The sequence below is a fragment of the Geospiza fortis genome, unplaced genomic scaffold (assembly GCF_000277835.1).
Source record: "Geospiza fortis unplaced genomic scaffold, GeoFor_1.0 scaffold424, whole genome shotgun sequence".
Classification (NCBI taxonomy): domain Eukaryota; kingdom Metazoa; phylum Chordata; class Aves; order Passeriformes; family Thraupidae; genus Geospiza; species Geospiza fortis.
The window spans coordinates 2404519-2427357 of NW_005054354.1; the positions used below are offsets into that span (position 1 = coordinate 2404519).

The window sequence follows — 22839 nt, forward strand, 5'->3', positions numbered from 1 at the left end:
AGTTTCTTGGGACCCAGAGCATGGGGGTAACACTGCCAGGCAGTGGCTTTGTCTGAAGTCTTTGCCATTTTCCCCAGTGCTCTTGCCTTTGGAATGCTATACAGAAGCAGCTGAAGTGACTCACTTTAGATTGTAAAAAGGACTTCACTGTTATGCTGAAAAAAAGATGCTGTGTAATTTTTAAACCCACAATGTCCCTAGAAGTGTAAGGACATTTGCACTGAGCTGCACCTCTGCTAATGAGCCCAGCTGGAGCTGATTTGTTTCTGCATCTCTGGTACAGATAATCTGACCATGGATAATTGAGTGTTGACTCTATAAATAACCCACTTTGAAATCCTTGTCTTAAAATTGTTTTCTCTTCTTCCTCTTAGCTTCCAAGCTTACTCTCTGTAGTCATTTCTTGGCTGACCAAGGGTTACTCTCATGTCTTGGCAAACATATGTCCTATTCATATCTTCCCACCTGAAGTGAAATGTTACACCAAGCATGGTGAAACCAGGTTCTAGCACTATAAAAAGCCAGCTAAGTCCTAGTAGGAAATAATCATCCTAATGTTTTACATATGCTCCAATTGACTCTTGGGGTTTAAACCAAAAATGACTGACACACATGAAACATTTGATACCTTGGAAAGATGCTTATTGCATGCTGCTTCTCAGAGACATCCTTTTACTTATATAATAGATAAATGTCTTCAGGTAAAACCGGTTCATTTGTATGGACTTGCTTCAAGTTGGACTTCTAATGATCTTGGTTTGTTTGCTTACTGTCCATGTTAAAATTCACAAGAATTGTTCTGAGTTGACTTATGCCTTGCTTTAATAAGATTATTTTTCTATTAGCTTATAGAAAGTAATTAGAATGCCTCCTAGGAAAAATATCCTGTGTCTTCAGCTGGTGAGCACCTAGTTGTCTTTTTTTCCAAAAGTTTTTCTAATATGGTACATATGTGCTTCTGAGCAGATCCATGGAAAGTTAGAGCCATCCACACTGGATGATAGTTTATTCAGGGCATTGCAAGTGGGAGAAGGGAATCAGAATTGCACAGTTGTGCTGTCACAGCAGTTCATGCACCTTGGTAAATAGTTGCACTGGAAATCACCTGTCTCTTCTCCCTGTGTCATTCCTGCCATATTATTCTAAAACAGAGGCAACATCAGTGGGTGAATAAACTTGGAATGCTTTAAATTAAGATCTGCACTCTAATGGCTGTGTGGCCTTGGAAAATGCCTTTCTTCACACAGCACCTGAAACACTGATCATGCTTCAACAAACTTTGGAAAACTCAACTTGAAAAAAACTGAGCAAATACCTATCTGAGAAAAAAATCTTATCTATCTATATATATATATAGGTATAGCAGACATTTAATATTGTAGACATAAAAAACTCTCATCACAAGCAATGAATGGAAATTTGTTAAATTATAAATGGAGAAATAGTTTATCTAAAAGTAGTAATTTGTAGTATGAGAAGTTCATTGCATTGATGAATGGTCAAGAGGTGCATGAAGAGACAGAATAGGAAGTAGTTGTCACTTGGACTCTCAGAGGTTAATTTGCATTTATTTCATTCATGTGCAGTTAGGTCTGAGTTTCTTTAGTTTGCACAGTTAGAAGTCATAAATGATGCAAGTTAAAGTGAAAAACAACTTTAGGATTAAGAAACTGTATGTAAACTAAAGAGTTTTTTAAAGGGAGAGGAACAGATTAAAAATGCCCTACAAACCCACTTTTGTATTTGGGTATGTTTTTCATGTTGTCTCTTTGAGTTTTTTTCTGTAGCAGGTTAAGAGTTTGGTTTCTTGTTTGTAAGAGCTGTTGTATGTAATGAGGGAAACGTGAACAAGTGACCTCTTCAGGAATTGTTTTTCCACATTCATTTTGGAGGCTGTGTATTAAGGGGTAATCACTTGTGGTTATTCATGCAGCATTCTAAATAATAGATTTTCTTACCTCTGTCAAATAACGTGCTTGAAAGATGAGTGAACTGATTTATCTAAAATGTCTGGAATGAGGAAATACTCTGAACTGACAGTTATGCTGCTTTTGTAGCAGGTTTTGATAAAGCCAATTGAAACTTAAATGTAGGCTCATTCAATTTTTAAAAACAAAACAAGTGTCCCTAGCTCTGTATGGTTACCTGGATTTTGAAATTATGTCAGAATATTCCAAGGGAATTAATTTGATGCCTTGGAATACCTATGAGGAATGGCAAACAGAGAGAACCAAGTAAAAACAAATCATATGTAGATTTTAGCTTGGATTTCCTATAATATTATAATTATTGTAATAATGCTACTAGTAAAAAAATAATAATAGCAATAAACCTTATGTGATTGTATCTATTTTCTGTTTTGTCTGAGAATTTTTAGCTCTTTGCTGATTTGGTTCAAAAATCCAAAGTTTCAGCAGTCTTGTGAAAATCAGCAAGTGTGAGGAGGTAGCTTAAATAATGTGGCCCAGAGAACAGTATTCCATGTGGTAGTAGCACATTTGCAGCTTGTACTGACAGCTGGTACATGTCTACCTGCAGACCAAACAGAGCTCATCCCCTGGGAGAGGGACAAAGGCCGTGGATACAGGATGAAATGATGAGGCTCCTGGGGGACAGAGAAGCTCGGGGTAACAGAGATGGAGCAATTTACCATTCAGACCTGCGAATTTATAGAAAATAAAAATCCATTATTTCTGTGCTTAAAAAAAAGCTTGTTAAGAAATACATTGATTCACCAGGTGCTGGATTTGGATCCCAAGTCACAGAAAAAGCCAGAAGGTTTAAACAACAGCTTATATGCAAGTCCTGCAACGATGTTATTTTGGGCTAATTTCAGTGAAGTTACTACTTCTCTAGAAGTTATTTGTGTGGAATGATGAAATGCGATAATGATATGTGATCTTGATATTGAATAAAATCTGGTGTTCTGTCTTTCACAGAGCCAGGTGAAGAGTATGTCACCTAAAAATGATAGCCTGTTTTCTCAGAATCATAATAGAGCGCTGGTTTATTTCCAAACCACCTCAGTAGTCCCATCTCACTCTGCAATGGCTTATCTTTTCTTAACAGTAAAAAGGAATGACATTACATATTTTTGGATTAAGTAAAACATTAAAGAAACATTAAACATTTCTGGTTTATGATAGATGAGGGAAAACATTTAATTACTTCTTAAAGCAACAATGTACATAAATTACTTTATTTTGTTATTGTTATGTAAATGTCGTTAAGGGAAATAAGTAAAGAGGAAAATAGAGATAGAGTGAAATATTTTACCTCATAAGTATAAATGAATAAAAATATGTGTCATTAGATGACCTTGAATGTGAAAGATCTGCCTGAGGGAACAGGTCTATTACATAGTACAAAGAATGAGAGAATGACAATACTAAATTTTCCTCTATTTTGTAACAGTCTGGAGTGTCATTATTTAAGTCAGGTGTTTGAATAAAAGAATGGATGATTTGTTTATAAATTTGTACATTTAGCCAAATAAAAGATTTCACATGTAAAATCACCCACAAAATTCTGATTTGTTGACAGTATTTACCTTTGAGAGTACTGTGGCTTGATTGCTAGAAATATTTTAGCATTTCACCTGATATATCTGTCCTAAGTTTAGGGCTGATAATGCATTTCCATCCTCAGAGTACAAAAATAGTGGGAATGTGGGTCAGCATGTAGTAAAGTACCAGTGCAAAAGGATGGTGAGGGCTGTTCTTGTGGTGCTGGACACAAGGTTTGAGGTGGTATTTAGCTCAGACTCTAGTTTCATGTTGGACTTAACTGTGCATCTCCTCCAGCAGAATGTGAAATTTCTGTGCATAAGCTTTCCTTGCTTTTCTTTGGTAGGCTGTCACTCAGACAAGTGTGTACCCAAGATTCGCTTGCTGTGTTACTTCTTTTTTGCCTGGGGATTTTTGGCCTTGCTGAGCTGAGGAATATAGAGTTGAAAATTGTCATTTTTTCTGCAGTAGCAATGTGTCAGGTGGCAAATGCTGGTTACACGTGTGGAATTGTGTCATTACAGGAATGATGAATTCCTACTTAAGTCTTCAATTCCTTTTTTAATCAAGTTAATACTCTAAATCATTAATATCCCCTTTTATAGCTGTAGAAACAGACCTTGACACTACAGTTAAATCTAGGACTTCCTGCTCAATTATGTGAAGACTGACATTGTCATCAGGGCAGGGTATTCACACTTCTGTTGTTTTTCTGTCTGTCTGATACTTCAGTGATGCCTTGGAGCTTCATATTTATATCTCAGAATCCTTATGAAAGAAGTAAGCAAGTACCCAGAAGCTTCAGTTTACATTCAGGATAATTAATTGCACTATTTGAAGCATTTTTTGGAGTTCCATTTGACCCTTCTTTGTTTTCATGCTTTTTACCCATGAGGAATAATAGTGTTCTCGGAAGTGCTGTGTGTGTCTCTTTATGGAATTTTGCCATTTTTAAGATATTTGGCCACGTAAATGTAAAACAGTGATAGTCTAGAGATCATTTTTCATGTGTTTTATAATTATCCTGACAAATGCCAGGTTATTCCATAAATAAAAGAATTTTCAGGAAAACATCAGGTTCATCCTACTGTGTTGTACATAAACACTCTCCTCCTTTCCTGCATCAAGGAACTAAAAATTCAGTGTCCTCTTCTAAATATACACTTTGGGGGTTTTGCTGCTTTCAATTTTGCACTTTGGTTCCTTTCTGCAGTTACTTGAGTTGTATCAACAATTATTAAAAAAAAAGAAAAAAAGAAAAAAAAAGCCCTGCAGCCGTTTTCAGCTCGTGTTGTTCTTGGCACAGGTTCAGTTCTGGTGTCCAACTGGTAGGACCGAAACTTGGTGCTTAACAAGTGCCTGTAGTCAAAACAGTTGGTGTGAGTGAGCAGAGATGTGTGTTCGCTGCAGCAGGTCATCTGCCGGAGTTCCCCCGTGTGCAGAATACCTAATCACGCTGCTGCTATGTTTCTCTGACGGCATCTGTGGCAATGTGAATCGCTTCACGTTCCAAAAGTACATGTTTACAGTCGTCGTAGAATCAGATTAAGTTGGCAGCCTGCTCCTCTCTGTAAGTGGCTCAGTTTACATTTCTTCTTCTAGCAGGATGTTTTGCATAATTTTGCTGATCCTACTCACTTGTAGACTTTGTGAAATGGAGAATGGTTTTAGTGGGTTTCTGTCAGAAAGCGAAGCTTGTGTTTATTGTAAATAAACACCAGCGGAACGGTGGTTATTTTAGCACTTGATAATTTCCCAATTATGTCATTTGACCTGGAATGAAGCTTGTGATTGTTGAGCAGTGTTTTATGCAGCAGATCAGTCCGGGGGTTGGAGCTGGCAGCTTATTTCCTTTGTCAGTTTACAAGAAGTATCAAAATGAAACCGACTGTGCTGTTTCCTTTCCAGTGCGCAGTGCAAGAAGGGTGGAACGGTTTGCGGATATTATTTCCAAACTTTTTCAGCTGGACTTGGAATAGTGTTTTGTCAAAAAAGCTGGTAAAGTTATCCTTCAATCTTGCAACATTATGCTGTAGTTTGCTAACATCAAATACAATTTTAGTTTTGTTTAACCTCACGTACCGGGTTTTGCTAGTGTTTTTTCAGACTGTGGCTGCAAAATGAAAGTGCTTACAAGGTGTTTATGCATTCTTGTTATGAACCAGCTGCCAGTTCCTGCAAGATGACACATTTCTGCAAGAGTCTAGGTTGTTCATTTTCTGGTTGCTGGCTGTTGCTTTTCGGGCATGTGTGGGGTTTTTTCTGTTTTGGTTTTATTAGGATTAATGCCAAGTACATTTGCAAACTTTGAACTGGGATCAGTACAAGGTGGTAGTTTTCATTTACCGTTTATTGAAATTGTAAGTATATATTGCTCAACCTTGCACAGTGAAAGGCTGTGCAACAAAGCACCTCAGGATATAATGTAAATAGAAAAACTGTAATTTGTGCTTAGGTGGTGTATGAGTTACCATGAGTAACATCTTCATCAACAAGACTATGAGATACTAAATTTCAATACCATCTTCTTAAATATTGTAAATGGGGAGTACCAGTATTCATATTGTGTTAAGGGCAGTTGGATCAGTTACTTTATGCTATTCCAAGTAAAAGGACTATGAACTCAAGTATTATGATGAATATAAGCTTAAAAAGGAGTTTTATTCTATAAATGTTTACTAGCAGTAAATAACTTTCTTACCTTTCAGAGTTTTAGCAATTAAATCTTGTTTGTTTTTAGCAAGTGTAATACCAAGCTATAATCCATAACACTGGGTCTCTGAGTTATTCATGGGTCAACCTAAAATTGATTTTTACTTTAGGCCTCTTGTACACAGGAAGTCAGATCATGCTGTACAAGAGTAGTGTTTCAAAATGACTCGTGCTGACAAAGATTTAGTGTCTGTCTTCTGACAACATGAAGGGTTTTTTTTTTCCTTTTTTGTTTAAAGTATCTGAAAAAAAAGCACTGGAAGATGAAAGACATATCTTTCTCTATGCTCAAATTATATCCTTACATTTTTTCTCCGTGATTGTCTGTCATATGGATGGAGAAGGCACTAACTGGGCAAAAACTTTTCACTTGATTTGATCAATTTTGAGTAGCATATGTTGGGTGAGAATATGGATGCAGGTGGGATATACTAAGAAATGGGTTTTTGTTTCTAGTCCTGATAAGAGATAATCTGTAGTTTCAGGATCACATAAAGATCTTTTTTGGTAGGAAACTGCAGTGTTTGACATGTTTTATGGGCATCATATTTGCTGTAGTGTCATGGTAAGGTTTGCTGTGAGCTGAGTGCTTGATCTTGCATATAAGAGTCAAGGCAAAAATTTGAAAAGGGACTTTCTACTCAGAATGTGGTTTTGCCTCATTTTCCCACACGCTGTGCTTGTGGCTCTGGAGCCTGTTGCCCCTCTATTGCTTTGCTTTTTTTGCTTATGATTAGAAGATGTGGCGTTTCCTGCAAAACAGCTGCTAGTATTCCCTGGTGACCCATCAGAGAGGATCCAGTGGAATTACAGCTTTAAAGGCAGACCTAGAGGACTTTGGCAGCTGCAGCAGAGATTTGGGGAAAGGCAGGGCGTTGCATTGTGCAGGAGGCAGGAAGGAGGATTAAAAATGGAGTATAAGGGCACAGGAGAGAAGCTCTGGAGATTCAGGGACTGTTAGTCCAACAACATCAGGACTTCACATCTACAAACAATTCAGATTTGGCTGAGAAAGTTGGACTATATCCATGTTTCCATAGGACATGGAGAATCTCCTGGAATAGTTTAAGATCATTTGCAATGCCTCTGATGCAGAGTTTGCCGTGCACCTTAGAACTATATGGAGCACCAGGCTTTCGGACACTTGCCACTGAATAGAAAAAGATATTGATCTGAAATTGATTCTATAGAAAGTGAGGTAATTCAGTGAGAGTGTTAAACTTTCCTCTGAGATTAATGCCATTAATACCTTAACTGTTTGACAGCAGAAGTCACATGTTGCTTGTCACTTGCTAACAGTGGCCATGCTGGGACAGCTGAGGTTGCAGAACAATTAATGTGGTAAAGAGGATTGTAACTTTGATTGTGCTCCTGTGCTCTTGGATTTGACAGCACCTGCTATTTAGAAACAAAACAGAATATGTGATGTTATTTACAGGGAACTTAAGCATTCATTTGGAAGTATTTAAATGAATCAGAAAAATTATCTTTTGAACTGGAGCATGTATTCATAGCATTGCTGAAAAGTGTACAGAATTTAGGTTAGTATCTTATCAGTGATGATAACTGGTTTTCTAGTTGCCATGTTGCATTTAATCATTTCTAGGGGTACAAACTTTCATTCTTCTTTAGTTTTATCAATGTCCACTGGCTGTATCACTGGTGTATGTGAATAGGGACAGCCATGTCCACAGCTGTGTGAATACAAGTTCACCTGCTTTACTTGATCTAATCTGTCTACATATGAACTACAAATGAGCATAGAAAGTGTTACACAGATAGCTGATTGTCTCCTGAATATGGTAGTATGTGAATATTTAATTTTGTCACAGCTATTTGATGTGCAAATGTCTTTTATTCACACATTAATTTATTGCATGGGCTGTATAATAGTAGGTTTGGACATTGTGTGTCATTTCTTGTACATATGCAAAATAGAAACAGACAAAGTAGTAAAAAAAGTTTAAAACAGATTTGACCACAAAAGTCAATTTGACAGAGGAGGCCACCACCACCCTGGTTTAAGCAGTTGATCTGACAGCTGACAGCCTTTTTTTGTCATATATTCCCATTATTTCTCTGAAGCATATTACCAGTGTCTAAGGGTGATTGACTACCATATACATTGTAAGGAATGAAGAATCAAGAGGCAACTTGATAGTTCTTGAGAAGGAATATACGCCAATATTTAGTTACAATTTATGCCCTCACCATTGAGATTTGTCTGAGAATTCACACCTTTGTCAAATAATGTCTCTTGCAAGAAGCATGCTTGCCCAGCTCGGGAGTTTATGCCCCTTTGGAGGGAATTACTCTTCCAGCTCTCCACTGTGCCATACCTGCAAGGTGTTGCTGCCATCTTCTTCTGCTGACATTGAAGTGACATTAATTTTGTGAGGAAATGCACAGATTTACCCCTCCAAGCAGTGTCTCAGAACACCTCTGGTTGTGTGGCACTGGCTATTTACATTCTTTCTCTTGTCGGACTTTACAGAGGTGACAGTTTCCATTTCCATTCTAAGAAATTTGAAGAAAATCTGCCTCAAATGTGTATTGCAGTCTGTCTAAAAGGTGGAAGACTTTCTGTAGCCATGTTTTGGGGGAAAAGGGGAGTTTGAGAAATTAAAAGGAAATGCTAATTATAGCAGTCAGTTCTGATCACAAGAATGACCACCAATCAGTATCTTGAACATTCATCTTTCCAGAAGATTAATTTTAATAAGAGTAATATATTTCATTTCCAAACATATCCACAGGACTCATATTGATGACACAGTTTCCTAGAAAGCAGTCAGATTTAAGAAAACCAGTAGCTGTGTTGGAAATTGGAGTAATTAATCCTAAGTTTATATAGTATGTGTGTGGAAAACATGTTTTCTCCCAAGTTTTACTTTATATACAGCTTGATTTTGTTGGTAGCATAGCATTTCCTTTTCATCAGTCCTCCAGTAATTAAAGGGAAAGTTGCAAATTTTGATTAGCCTACTTAAAATTTGTTAAATAGGTGCTGAGAAGATGGGTAAATCTTGAAACAATAACTATTAATTAATAAAATTAATAGTTAGTGAATGCAACTGTGCATTTCAGAATCAGATGTATAGCTTACACAGGTGTCACCACAAATATGAGGTGAAATGAATGTAAATCCACTGCATCCTGCAAAGGAGTTTTAAAGGCAGAGGCTGTACACTGAAGTGTGTGGTGAGGTAAAGGCTGGCAAATGATAGGGGACATTTTGGGAGTAAGGATAGATACTTTTGTATTTGAAAAAAAATTAAGACTGTTTAGCTCTTCAGTTGCAGGAGAATCTAGAGGAAATTCTAACATTGGTAATTAAAGCTGTGAATGTGAAGATATGGAAATGCTTGATCTTAAATAAAAAATGTCTTTATTCAGTCATTTGAGATCTAATAGAAACATTTTGGATTTTTTTTTAAGCATTTCTCTTTGTTCTTGAGGTATTTGCGTATTGCAAGTTAATCATGGATGAATCCTTCTGCTACTGGCAAGTTTTTACTTGTGAGGATGCCAGACAAATTGTCATGTTTTGATTCTCTGTGGGAAAATTTTTCTTAGGTGTCCTTGAAATATCAAACTAGCGACTGCAGAGTTGATGATGCAAATACAAAACCTTCCCATGTAGTAGCAGGTCACTGGTGCTTCCTTAGCCTGCTCTTGGTTGACTGTGTGATGGTGGTCAAGCTCAAAGAGTAGCACCCACTTGGATTCTTCAAGTTAAGTGCTGAAGGCTTTAGACAAAGAAAAATTGCTGCATGTTGAATGAGTAACTCCAGCTTGTCTGAAGTACTCAGCCTATGCTTACATTCTGCTTGCTACATTTGTTTACTGTGTTGGTTCTGGGGGTACCTTTCTGATTTCAGATCCCTGCTGTGATCAGGCTCTTGGTGTTTGGGCGCCAGCAGACTGCAGTCAGCGCCAAGGAGCCAGGCCCTGCTGACCGGAACATTCCTCTTCCCCCAGCCCGTCCATGCCACCCGCTGCTGCCTTTGGCCGGGGAGCACTGGGGCTGGGGAAAGGGTGCTTCACAAATGGGGCCAACAGGACTGTTCAGGTTTACAGCACCCCTCAAAAATCTTACAGCAAAGATCAGCTCCTGTCTCTTGTAGGGTGTTGTAGCTGTGCTGAAGTTCACAGCACAAGCCTGTTGTTTGCTGCACACTGGTGCAGCCAGCTGGCCAAGCACTGGCACTTCTACCCTGGAGAAAGACATAATTACTAAAGAATGGCCAAAACAGTCTTTTTACTTAACAATACGAGGCATAGGACATTTATATTTTAAAAGATACTAATAATGACCCAACCAAAACAATTTCACTGAAGCCTGTCCGTCTTGTGCGGGATCAGCCAGGCCTTGCTTTTCTGCAGTGCTTGAGAGGCCTCTGGTGTGTGGGCAGTGCTGACCTCCAGATGCTGCACTTGTTACTGAGACATAAACTTCCTGGGTTTTTTGTACATGCCATTTTCTCTGTGTGGAAAAAAACCCAAACTTTTACCCTGAATGGTGCTTGGAGATAACCAAGTGAAGAAGGCATAGCCTGTCTCTCTGGCAGGGCTGGGAGCAGTAGAATTTTTACTACTTTCCAGTCTTCCTGTTGTTTTCCTATAATTTCTCATTAAAATTGAAACAAGATAGATAGTAATAAAGTAAACTGCCCAATAACCAGGTCAGATGAATTCATCATAAACCATTTTAGGAGCAATTGCATATCTGTCACAGAGCATTTTACTGAGTTGTGTTAGCTGTTACGTACTCTCCTTTCTTCTTGGCATGAAAGACTTGGGACCAAATACAGGTTTTCTGATAGATTATTGCCATTTATTTTACTATTTTTTACCTTTTTTCAGAGCATTTTATGAAGCTGGTTTTGTGTAATTATCATTTAGCTTGATTACATTCACAACAGTAACGAACTGGTGTTCTTTGGTTTGGAGTGATGAAAATCATTGTACCTAGCATAGAGAAGAACAATTTCCTCTTTCCCAACTTGTGTTTTTAATTTTAGCCTATGACATATTGTAAAATTCATTCCTTTTCTGTTACAGAACGAAGACACAGTTCAATGTGTAAACCTTCCCCTTCTCCAGCTTCTCCAGCCTGTAATTCCAGGACATCCCTAGTACAGATGAAACCGAAATCCTGTATCAGCGGCCATAACCCTGTCAGCAGCAACTCAAAGCCATTCAAAACGCCCAAAGACAATCTACTTACCTCCAGTAGCAAACAGCACACAGTCTTTCCTTCAAAAGTGTCACGGGATAAACCATGGTAAGTACCAAAATAACAGTTACCAAAGATGTTGGTGTTCAGAATATCTATATATATATATATATATATCACAATCATGAAAAAAACCCAAATTCTCATTTTACCTAAGTTTACAGTTTAAGCCTCTGTATTTCTAAGGGAGGAAACTGGGATATTTTTTAATGAAGAAAAAAAATATTATATATAGGAAGTGCAAGAAGGACTGAATTACTTTTTTAATGTTCCATCAGATGTGTTTTTCTAAGATACATATAGCAAGTGAGGTTTTGACCCATTTTGCTATCTGTAAGGTTCATCTTCCATTACACCATCAGCCCTTAGAACTGATGCTTTTAAGCAGTTTAACAGGATAATTTTTGCAGAGTTCTTAATATTGGCTTAACTGATGTTCGTGAAAATTTACTGGTTATAGTCAATTATCTTCAATAGCAGCTGCTTTTGGCATTCACTCAGTGCTTTGATAATGTTTGATGCCTTATAAGATGACAAGAAAATTCTGGCTGCAAAAATCACTATTTTGGGGGTGTCTTACATCATCTACTGTGATATATGTACACATACAGGCTTTGAGACTGCCGTGCCCATCCTCCTGTGACTGTGACGATAGCAGCAGAGTTGCAAAAATAAAAATGACAGCAGAACTGGGTCACTATTTTATCCCTTAAGAAACTGTTTTGTCTTTATTATCTACAGGAAAGATGCTTTGTGATTAGGCCATTAGGTTGGTGACTTGAGATCTGGGTTGAGTTCCTGGTTCTGTTACGCCTTGGTCTCTTCAGCTTCAGTTCTCTGTCTGTAAATTTGAGATAGTGAGACTTCCTTTTTCTTAAGATTTATCTACTTACTTTGTAGATCCTTCCCTTTTATATGTAATACCTAGCATAAGAAGGTCATGATTTTAGGTAGGGTTTCTGGACACAACTTCCTTAAAACAGTAAATCATTTAATGCGAACCATTCACTCATGAGACAAAGAATAAGCTCAGATTATGTTAAAGGCATAGCTCATGTTTCTGCCTGAAACGTGCACAAGTTGGCATGATTTCAAAGACAGCAGCTTCTGCCTAGCTGTAGAATTTACCTTGCCCTGGAAAAATATATTCTTCCTGTAAATCTGGACCTACCACCTTTTCAAGCATAGTGAGTATTGTGAGCAATTATGGTATGAAATTCTGAAAATAGGAAATCTGATTGTTAGACTTTACACTCACATGTTAACTAGAATAGCAGAATAGCCTCTGTCTCAGTTGTGTGTAAGTACCTCATTTACTACTTGAAACCGAATATTACTGACTGAATGGGGACTTTTTCTTCTGAATGTTGGCGGGGAATTTTATACAAGAGGTTTAATTACACATATTTTTATATGTGTAATTAAAAGAAATTCAGAAAGGACTTCAGAGTATTAACTATTGACTTATATTATACTTCAGAGTATTAACTTATTTCTCATCATGTTACAGACAGCAACTTACATATCCACATTTCAGCAGACTCACTGAATCTATAAACAATATCTTCCGTTCTGGCAACAGATGTCGTTCTGGCAGTCAGTAAAAGCTGGAAGGGAACAAAATAATTGAGCATTTCCACCAATCCCTTTTCCCTTTATTGGTAACATCCTAAATATTTACTGATGATTATTGACAAGGTAGATTTAACCATTTAGAAGTGTTGTACTGCTCTGTTGATTGTTTGGCAATGAATATGACAGTAGTTGTACCAAGAATTAGATCATTCTTGCAGCCGTGCTGGGAGATCATACTGCAGTTTTGTTTTGTTTTGTTTTGGGAGAAAATGAGACATATAATAGTTAAAGATACTGTAATTACCACATAGCAAATCACAAACAGTCTGAAGTGAAGATCAATAAAATTCTCTTGCAAAATATAGTGTTAAGTGCCTTAGATTACATGACTTGTTAAAGAATAAAATCTGTCTGCTAATCATCACAGGTTATAGGGAGCTGACAGCTGAGAGCTGACAACTGTTTGTTCTATTCCATTAGAGGATTATAATATTTATTTAGAATACTAGAAAATATTCAGCAGATCTGATTTAAGGTGAAATTATTAATAAAATGTATTCTTTTTTAAGTTTCTGTCTTCCATTCAGCTGCTGCACAAGGCATAGAATTTCTTGTCTTAGCTTTTAGAAAGAAATACTCAATTGATGCAGAAACGTTTGTCTCAAAAATGCAAATAGGATTCATGGTGCATCCAAATGTGTTGTGGTTTGTCATCTTCAGAAGCTTCCAGGTCTTCAGTGCTTTTGCCTGTTACATTGTAATCTCATACCAAGCATTTATTTGACCTAAGTTCTTCCAGACAATTGTCAAATCAGCTTATTTCAGGAATTATATCACTTTAGTGATTGCTTTTCAGACTGGAACAACCTTTTTTTGGCTTGCCTGATTGTTTTTTACAGCACCTCCTTTGAATTTTAGTTGTTACAATTAGAATTTTGGGAACAGCTTCTGCAACAGCATAGCCCAGTAGATGTGTTGCTCTGCCTGCCTTCATGTAGATCCAGCTTCTGTTGTTAAATTTGTAATAGTTTTGGTTGAGACATCATCTTAGCCATTGACCAAGTAGCTCTTTCTCTTGTTCGTGTCCTGTGCTGTTCTAAGATGTGCTCCAGAGGTTCTGGTTGCTCCATGGCTAACGCTTTAAAAATCATGATTGGAATAATCAGATAAAAGAGATCTGGAACTGTTTAATTTTTTAGCTGCTGTTTTAATACCTCCCTTCTTGTAGTTGGAATATAAAGTATTATTGTGAATACATCATCCAGAAATATCTGTCAGTTCTGATTTTTCTCCCCCTGTATCTCTACCATCGTTGCTATTAATACAGCAGTGCTTAGAGATGGAGCAGAGCTGGAGCACCACTGCACTGTGCACAAGATAAATGCAAGCCATCATTTTCTGCAGCTTGCAGTGAAGGTGGTAAGAGGTATAGCAGAAGGGTAGAAACTGGGGGGAAAAGGTCAAAGAATTGGTAGAAATAACAGTAATAATGAGCAAGTGATCATAATGAGTAAGCATAGCTCAGATGCTTAGCCTTTATAAAAGGAATTCCTGCAGCCAGGAGCTCTTTTCCTCACTGCTGACCTGCCCAAAGGAGGGGAGCTATCTTCCTTATTGCTGACCTTCCTAAAGGATGCTGCTTCACTTGCTGTGCCCCAGCACAGCTTCTGGGTGCTGCCATGGTGGATATAGGTGTTGTGATGCTACAGGATGTTCATTTCCACCTATCCACGATCCTAGGACAGCATAAAATTGGGGTAAAGTGTTGAAGTAAGCTAGTGCTGAGAAACCAGCTGAAGCAGATTTCCTTGGCCTCCCTCCACAAAGTTTAGCCTGCCAGAAGTTCTGAAAATGAAAAAAATGAGATGGAAATTATGTGATTTTCATGATCACAGAGAAAACTGACTCTTTCTCTAAACAGAAAAAGGATCCCAAAGGTATACCTCTGGGCAATCCTTTAAAATTTATAATGTCGCTTTTCAAAGTATTTTTTAATAATCTCTTGGCCTTTATTTCTATAAGGAGATATCATTGTTCATACTGAGGCTGAGAAAGTGAAGATAGTTATGATTTAAGGATATTCCTATTGTAGCATGGAAGCAAAACTGAGCAGGGTTAACTTGGCCCCTATAATCTAACATTAAATCACAAACATTTTGTACATTGTAGAGGCAGTTCCAGCAATGTAGAGTAGAGCAATGTTTTATGTTTTTAAATGTTTGTGAATTTCTTTTCTCACAAATTTGAAAAGTTGAATGAGTGGGTGAGCTTTTAGAATGAATATAATTACAAATGACCAAAACATAAACCCAGCAAAATTACATAATGGGAAGGAGAAATAATTTTTTAAAGCCAAGAGAAAGGAAAAGAGAAGTAAAAGGAGCTACAGGTATGAAAAGTATTGTGACATACTACAGTTATTTTTCTTACATGCTGGAATGGACCTACAATGATCATCTAGTCCAACTGCCCAGAAAAGCATGAGAAAACAGAAGGAAATATTACCTTATTTGAAAAGAGAATGAGCTTCTAAAGCCTGTCATGACCATGCACTTTTTGTAGTCCTCATTTTTGAGCCTTTACTGGTTCCTTTCTAATTCATCAACACTGGTATTGTCCCACTGGTCAGCAACACTAGAAGCCATAATCCAGTATCAGTTAAACAAGGGACGTGTGAAAACTATTTCTTACTTGCCATATCCCATTGTTGATATAAGCACAACAATGCAGTAAAACCTCATATTGCTTATTCATTGTGACCACTAAATACTTGTGTCACTATTTCCCAGTGTGTTGTTTCCCTGTATTTCACTGCAGACTGAACAGCTTGTTGTTTCATGTGTAACTTTACATTCATTGGTATTAAAATGTCTCTTTGAGTTAATGAACTTTACCGGACACTCCATACTGCTTTTTATAACTTTGTCTCTTCATTATTTAATTCCTGTCAATCCTGATTCCATCAGCACATGTTATCATCAGCAATCTTATCTTGATTTCTCAAGTTCATTGAAGTTTTTGGTCATGTCAGACTTGGTAATGATGGCTAAAAATGCCCCTAGTAACACACCCCTAATGAACCATAAATCTCAGAAAAACTAGATTTCAATTTCATAATGTTTAACATTTGCTTTTAAATCATTTTTATTTGTGTTTTATAATGCCTTTCGAAAACTGGAACATTTTCATAGTTATCTTTGTCAGCTTAACTGGTAACTTCATCAAAAAGTGAAACCATATTTGTTTGCCAGAATCTGATCCTCAGCAAAACCATGTCAGCATATTGTTTATCAGTTTATTTTTATTAGCTTTTCTAATATTTCTTCCAAGACACTTTGGTTTGGGTTTTCAGCATGGATGAAAGAGCAGGACTCAGCTAGCTTCTCTAAGATTCCAAGATTCAATTAAAAATTAATATGCTGAGACCCAATATTGCTCAAACTCTTTTGGAACCCATTGTCACATTATACAGATTCTCTTATGTAAAAAGAAAAAAATCAATCATTATTTTTCAGCTGGCACTTTGCACTTACTGAAGGAATCAAAAAGCATTTTTATCTGACTGGAGAGAGTTATCCTATTTCCTTCTTAGTGCAGAAGGAATAATGAATGTTTCTGATGTGTTTGCTTTGGTAGTAACTTTTATTGCCTATTAGGTAAATACTGCTATTCTTACTAGAGTTTCTTTTGTCAAAAAAAGTCTTTACTGAATAGATTTTTTTTCCTCACTTTTTATATTTGTTGCATGTTACTTTTCTAATTGTCCCTTTCAACAGCTGTCTTCAAAAAAATATAAACAAGCTTATTGTTAAAAAACTCCTTTTAAAATAGAGTAAATAAGACTAAAAACCTGTTTTTTTTCTTTTTCTAAAAAACTCTGTTTGGGAAAAGAATTCTTTCTAACTACCAAATATAAATATGAACATTTGTGATTTATTTAATTTTTAAGACCTTAATAGTTTACTCCAGTCACTGGTCCTGTGGACCTTCCAATTTGCCATTTGGTAATAAATTACTCTTCTTATGTTATGCTAAGACTAAACTAGAGGTCCTCACTGTTCAATGCAGTAAAAGAGAGAGAGAAATTATAATCTGTAGCTTCTGAAATCATAAATAATTTACTACAGAGTACCAGAAATCCTATAGAATGTTACACCCACAGGTACTGGAGTGATGCCTAAAGAGGCTAGGCAGAGTTAAAGGAATAATGTAGGTATTTATTGAAAGCCCTTCAGAGGATACACCTTGGGCAGTGCAAGAGCCTGGCCAAAGGCTACACCCAAGATGGACAACGGTCATGAGTTTTCACTCTTTTAGAAGTTTTGTTCCATTTACATATTGGGGTCAATTGTCCAATTACAGTTTCAGGTTATGCACTCCCATCCTCCCAGGTTGCTCTTCCCAGTTCACTGGTTTTTATACTTTTTGGGCCTGAAGCTGCAATGGTTCTCAAGCTGGAAAAGGATTGTTTTGTCTAACTGAACTGTGAAGAGAACTTGCTATTGCATAATATGAAGTTCAGAGTCACACACTAAGGCAGTACAGAATCTAAAAACTATGAAAGCTAAAACTAAGGCATCAGGAGTATTTTTATTTTTTCTTCTACACTACAATGAAATGCATAATGAAGGCTGACTTGTTGATCTGTAACAAAATGAAGCAAAAATATTCCCTCCCCTGGGCATTTTCATTATCACAGTGATCCAACCATATGTGCCCCAGGATCTGAGATTCTGAACACTGCAAAGCAGAGAAATGCTGTCCATTTCTATTGACTATATTTCGCCACTAAACCAGATCATACACTTGATTTTTTTCACTGAATATCAGTATTTTGAATTAAAATAGTTCTTAGAAACTGGGCATGAAGATTTGCTCTTATGTTTTTATATAGTTTATGCATAGTAAAACTACTTAATGTAAAATTCTCCTATTTTCAGATAATGTAATTGCCATCTGTTTAAGGACAAAAACAAAATAATTCCTTTGCTGAGGTGGTAAAATTTTTGCCTGCCATTTAATAAATTCAGAGCAGTTTAAAAAAGGAGGGAATCAAATCCTCCCTTTCATAGCTACATGTTTGCATTCATTTCTGATTTATAAGGTACATTTTTTGCTTAATTACTGGCCAGTGCTCTACACATTCCTGCAGTTGCATCTGTATTCTGACTAACTGCTATGCTTATAGTACCACAGGAGACAAGAGTTTTATATAATTTAATTTCAGCTCCAGAATATGTCTTGGTGTCTAAATCTTCCTCATAGTTGTGTATACTTATTGTTTATATAAATGCTGGTACATTCTCCTATGTTAAAATACCCTTAGAATAAGGTTTATCATCTTCAGCAGCTACATAGAAACACAGGTTTGTAGGAGCCCAGGAAAGTCAAGAGTTGAGTTATCTTGAACCCTGCTTTGATGTTTCCAAAGTGTGTCCCATCTCAAAGTCATGTTTTTCTGGTTGTGAAAACTCCACACCTGTAAACATTCCTTCTGTAGAAAGGTGCAGCAAAGGTGCCATTTTCAGATACAAAAGACTGAAATTGTGTGACCTGTGAATGAGGGGATTTCCCTAACCATACATGCATGATGTTACATTTTTTTATTTGGGTTTGTTTTAGTAGGGAGGGGTATATCATTTATATATTAACTGGTGGTCACAAGATATCCAGTTTTGGAGTTGTTGAGTAGATAAAAAGCTATCACTGGATATTTCCTCATGGAGATAGAAATGTTAAAATACTGTTTCAGCTGAAAATAATTTGTCTCAATCTGTTTTGCTGCCAAATTGAGAAGGTAGCATTTATTAGTGTCACAAATGTGCAATGGTGGTAGTTAAGTTAGAGTAAGTTAGTTACTACAAACTTTACTCTGAAAAGGGCCAACTAAGTTAATAACTATATTAAAAATCTTTATTTTTAAGTCCCTAAGATTTTATTAAAATACATTGTAGTATTGCTCAAGTCATCAAGGATTTTAATACTTTTAAAGGGACAGCTGTTAATATTTCTATGCTTAAAATCTCTTTTCTCCTTGTTTCCAGAACTTGTATGTCATTTAGACACATCTGAGCAAATGAATTATTTTTATGTTTGTTTAAAAATATTAATATTATTAGCAAACTGCTTTGTTATCATGGTGAGTTTAGTACAGCATACACGTATCTGGTATGTGCTTGTGTTAAAGGCATGAGACCGTATTTGTAAGGAGTATGTTTTGCTTGGTTCCAAATACTGATTTTGCTTATGAATAGTAGGGGGTTGGATCTTAAAAAAAATACAAAGGTTCATTTTCATGATTCTCTTCATTGCCGGGCTTTAGAGATGCCTGGCTTTGTAAATGCTTGATTGAACAAAAATAATCAATACTGGTACCAAGTATTTCATTTTAGTCTGGTCTTAAGATGTTGTGTCACTTGCATTGAAATTTTTGTATCTGTGGAAAAGGATTAAGTAACTGTAAATCTTTGGTGCAGAAAATACGACATGAATATTTTCCTTTGATCTTGCAGTGTTCCTGTTCCAGTAGTCAGTCTAGAGAAAATTCCTAACCTAGTGAAGGCAGATGGTGCCAATGTTAAAATGAATTCTGCAACCACTACCACCATCACTTCCTCCTCAACTTCTTCATCCACCATACCTGCTCCAACTTTGGTTAAACCTGGTTTGATGTCCAAGTCAGTGCCACCATCACCAGAAAAGATTCTGAACGGCAAAGGAATTGTAGCTCCATCAATAGACAAGAAACACCAAAATGGCACTAAAAGCAGTAGCAAGCCTTACAAAAGACTTTCAGGTACGTGATGTTGTTGTTCGCCTTTCGTGGCAGTCTGTTTTTCCTTGTTAATGCTTCTGTAGCTCATAATGCAGCTAATAAAATGCTGGGTTTGGTTTGATTTTTTTGCTGTAAGATGCTGGGTTGCATGTATGAAAATGAAGGCTTTCACACTCTTAGCATGTGTAAAGTATTTTTAAAGTACACATTCTGTTTAGCTTGAAATTACTGGTCAACAGACCAAATAAATTTTTAAGGAAGTAAATTCGTTAAAGCAGAAAGGCAGAAAACTTCTTTAAGCCATTATGGGACTTGAGTCTGTTTACAACAAAGGAAAATGTGCCTTAGTTCAGTTATGATCAAGTTGAACAGGTTTAAGACATTGGTTTATCCTCCAAGTCATGATTTTTTTTTCAACTTTTTTAGTTTTAGATATGAGAAAATTCTTAAGGAGATAGGGGAAATGCTGGGGAAGCGTTAAAAGCCATAATTTCCTTTCACCCCTCTCACCCTGCAATTCCCATGAGTGGCAATGTTTCTAGCATGAGGATCTTTATCTTACCCAGGAAAACAGGACAGTGGAGTTGAGAAAATGACATTAAATGGGAAATACCCTGGATGGCCTCAGGCAGGGTAGTTTTGAGGATGTGGGTCCCTGTTCAAACCTGCCACCAAAGCACAGAACACCACACTGTGGGAGGGCAGAGGCTCTGTTAGAAAGGTTGTTGTCCACTGGGAGGAAGAATTATTTTTGGTGGAGTTCCCTAGAGGTGACCCATGTCAGCTGCTGGGCAGCGAGGAGAGAATTTACCCCTGAAAGCAGAAAACCGATTTTTGCTCTGAATGAAGGGAAACAAAGTGTTTTGAGGGTTTTTATTTTATGTTTTTTTAAAGCAAAAGTAACTGACTCAAATTTACAGCTGAAGAAGCTGTGCAGGGTCTATTCATCAGCTGGCAGTACTTTGTGACTCGGGCAGGAACTTCTTGTGTGTACTGAAAGGCTAATTTTGCTAATGGCAGCATGATCCGCATTAGATCGTCGCTTTGGCACAAAGTTAGTTCACGTGATTTCTAAATGTGCACTAGTTATGAACCAGTATAAGTTGTACAAGATAAATGCTTTCATTTCCAGTTAATGACTGTGTCCTATTTTTGCCTGAATATCAGGTTTATTTTGTTCATTTTCTCAGATTTGGCAGTTAGCCTATGGTGCTGCTACCTTGGCTGGATTTCAGACCAGTGTGAGGTGTTTGCTAGGGCTGTGTGGGGCATGGAACAATGCCATTGCCTGAAAGGATTCAGTACACTGATTGCTTTCTTAACTAGTTGAAGGTGGCATATAAGAAAACACAACCATTGTTCATTTATAGCTTTTCACAACACGAAAAAATGTTATAAGAGGGTAGCTTAAGATTAGGCTTTAACCCTTACATTTCACTTTTTAACATCCAATATATTATTCTAATAAAAACTCTCTATATTTTACAGTTAATTTAGAATATTGCTTCCTTTTAACCTATTATTTCCCATAATGGGTTAGATGCTAAATTTAACTAATTAAGTTAATCAATTCGAAATTCCTTCTTGAGCAATTTAAGCTGTTAGTGGTTTTCCTCATTTCACCACTCACCACTGCAGGGCTGTGGGTGATATTTGTACATTTTTGTGCAAGTGCTTGCAGAAATGTGTTCATAAAGGAGAATCAGTTCTGTAGGGCCTTCCTACAGCTTGCTGGCTTTACTGTGGAGGTGGCTCTGGCACTGTTCTTTCTCTAAGCTCTGACTTGCAGTGTCTTCTGGGCTAGGGAACACGGTGGAAATTTCTGCACAGGACTGATTGAGCGCCTGGAGAGGCACGTGTTTACTTTTATATGGTTAACAAATACACAGAACTGAGACTTTTTTTTACAGCATCTCTGTCATGATCAGATTTGTGATCTGTTCAGTCTTACTTCTACTGCATTGAGTATAGATGCAGCAATGCAATAATTTAGGGATTATTCAAATCGTAGAAGTCCTGAGAGCACTGGAGATGAATTGCCTGTAGATTGTGTGTCACTGTGATGTATTTCTCTCCTTTATTATACAGGACTGTGCAAAGGCTGATAAAAAGATCTTGGAAGGTCAATGAGATGATTATTTGAGTTATCCCATAATTTCATTCATTTCACATGAAAAGGATGAAACTGCAGCCAAGGGATTTAGGTTTCTAAACCTAAATCTGCTGTCCTAGAGCTGTACAGACGTTAATTTTTGAAACTCCCTAAGAAGTTTGGCCAGTTTGCATCTGTTTCCTTCCCTTTTTAGCAACCTCTACTGTCTCTCACACCATTTCCCTGACTGTGATAGAAGTTGGTTTTTTTCTTTGCTCTGAGCTGTTGGTTGTTTGTGTGATGAATGAACCTGCCCTCTTTTCAGGAGCACTGTCCTTGTTGAGAGAGAGGAAACAGCTTGTGGAATCACAAAAGACAGTCTGTAGCTGCCCAGCATAAGTGGATCAGTGTTTCCTAGTAGCAACTGCAAAAAAAAATTTTTTTTTCTAAATCTTCCTTAGTTCTTGTTCTCTTTGGGGTGATGATAAAAAATGCAGATGCCCAGCGTACACCAAGAAAAACTGTTCTGTTGCAAACAGAAGTTTCTGACAGTTCAGTCTTGCCCCTTGCTCTTCTCTTGGTGAGGTTATAACAAACAAATGTTCTTCACTTTGTCCGCTGAACAAAGTGAAGAAGTGGAATCCATTCCAGAAAAACAGCTTTCTCAAGCTGTGCCTGTGCACAGGGCTCTGGGGCTTGCCACACTCCACATTTCCTAACACAGTGGGCAGAAGCTGCCTTTTGTTACTGATAAGAAGGTGGTAAGTTACATGTAGTGTGTTGCCCAAACCAGGCATGTCTGTAGCTGGCAATTAGATGTTCATGATTTCCCTGGAGCAGCCAGAAATGCTTCAGCCAGAAGTGGTTTCCTGTTTGTTCAGTATTTTCTGTTTCTCAGGGAAACAATATTATTTTGTTGTTCAGTCAATGGCAGAGACTG

General features: G+C 37.2%; 1 protein-coding gene across 3 annotated transcripts in view; it reads left to right on the forward strand.

Moving 5' to 3' along the window:
* The window catches only part of ATXN7L1 (ataxin 7 like 1), a 110792-nt gene that overhangs the window by 66474 nt on the left and 21479 nt on the right, over positions 1 to 22839 (forward strand). For all 3 annotated transcript variants that reach the window (XM_031059024.1, XM_005423515.3, XM_031059025.1), the window contains 2 exons: positions 11283 to 11505; positions 19545 to 19828. In XM_031059024.1, the coding sequence (XP_030914884.1) occupies positions 11283 to 11505; positions 19545 to 19828 (507 nt within the window). The remainder of the gene's footprint in view (positions 1 to 11282; positions 11506 to 19544; positions 19829 to 22839) is intronic.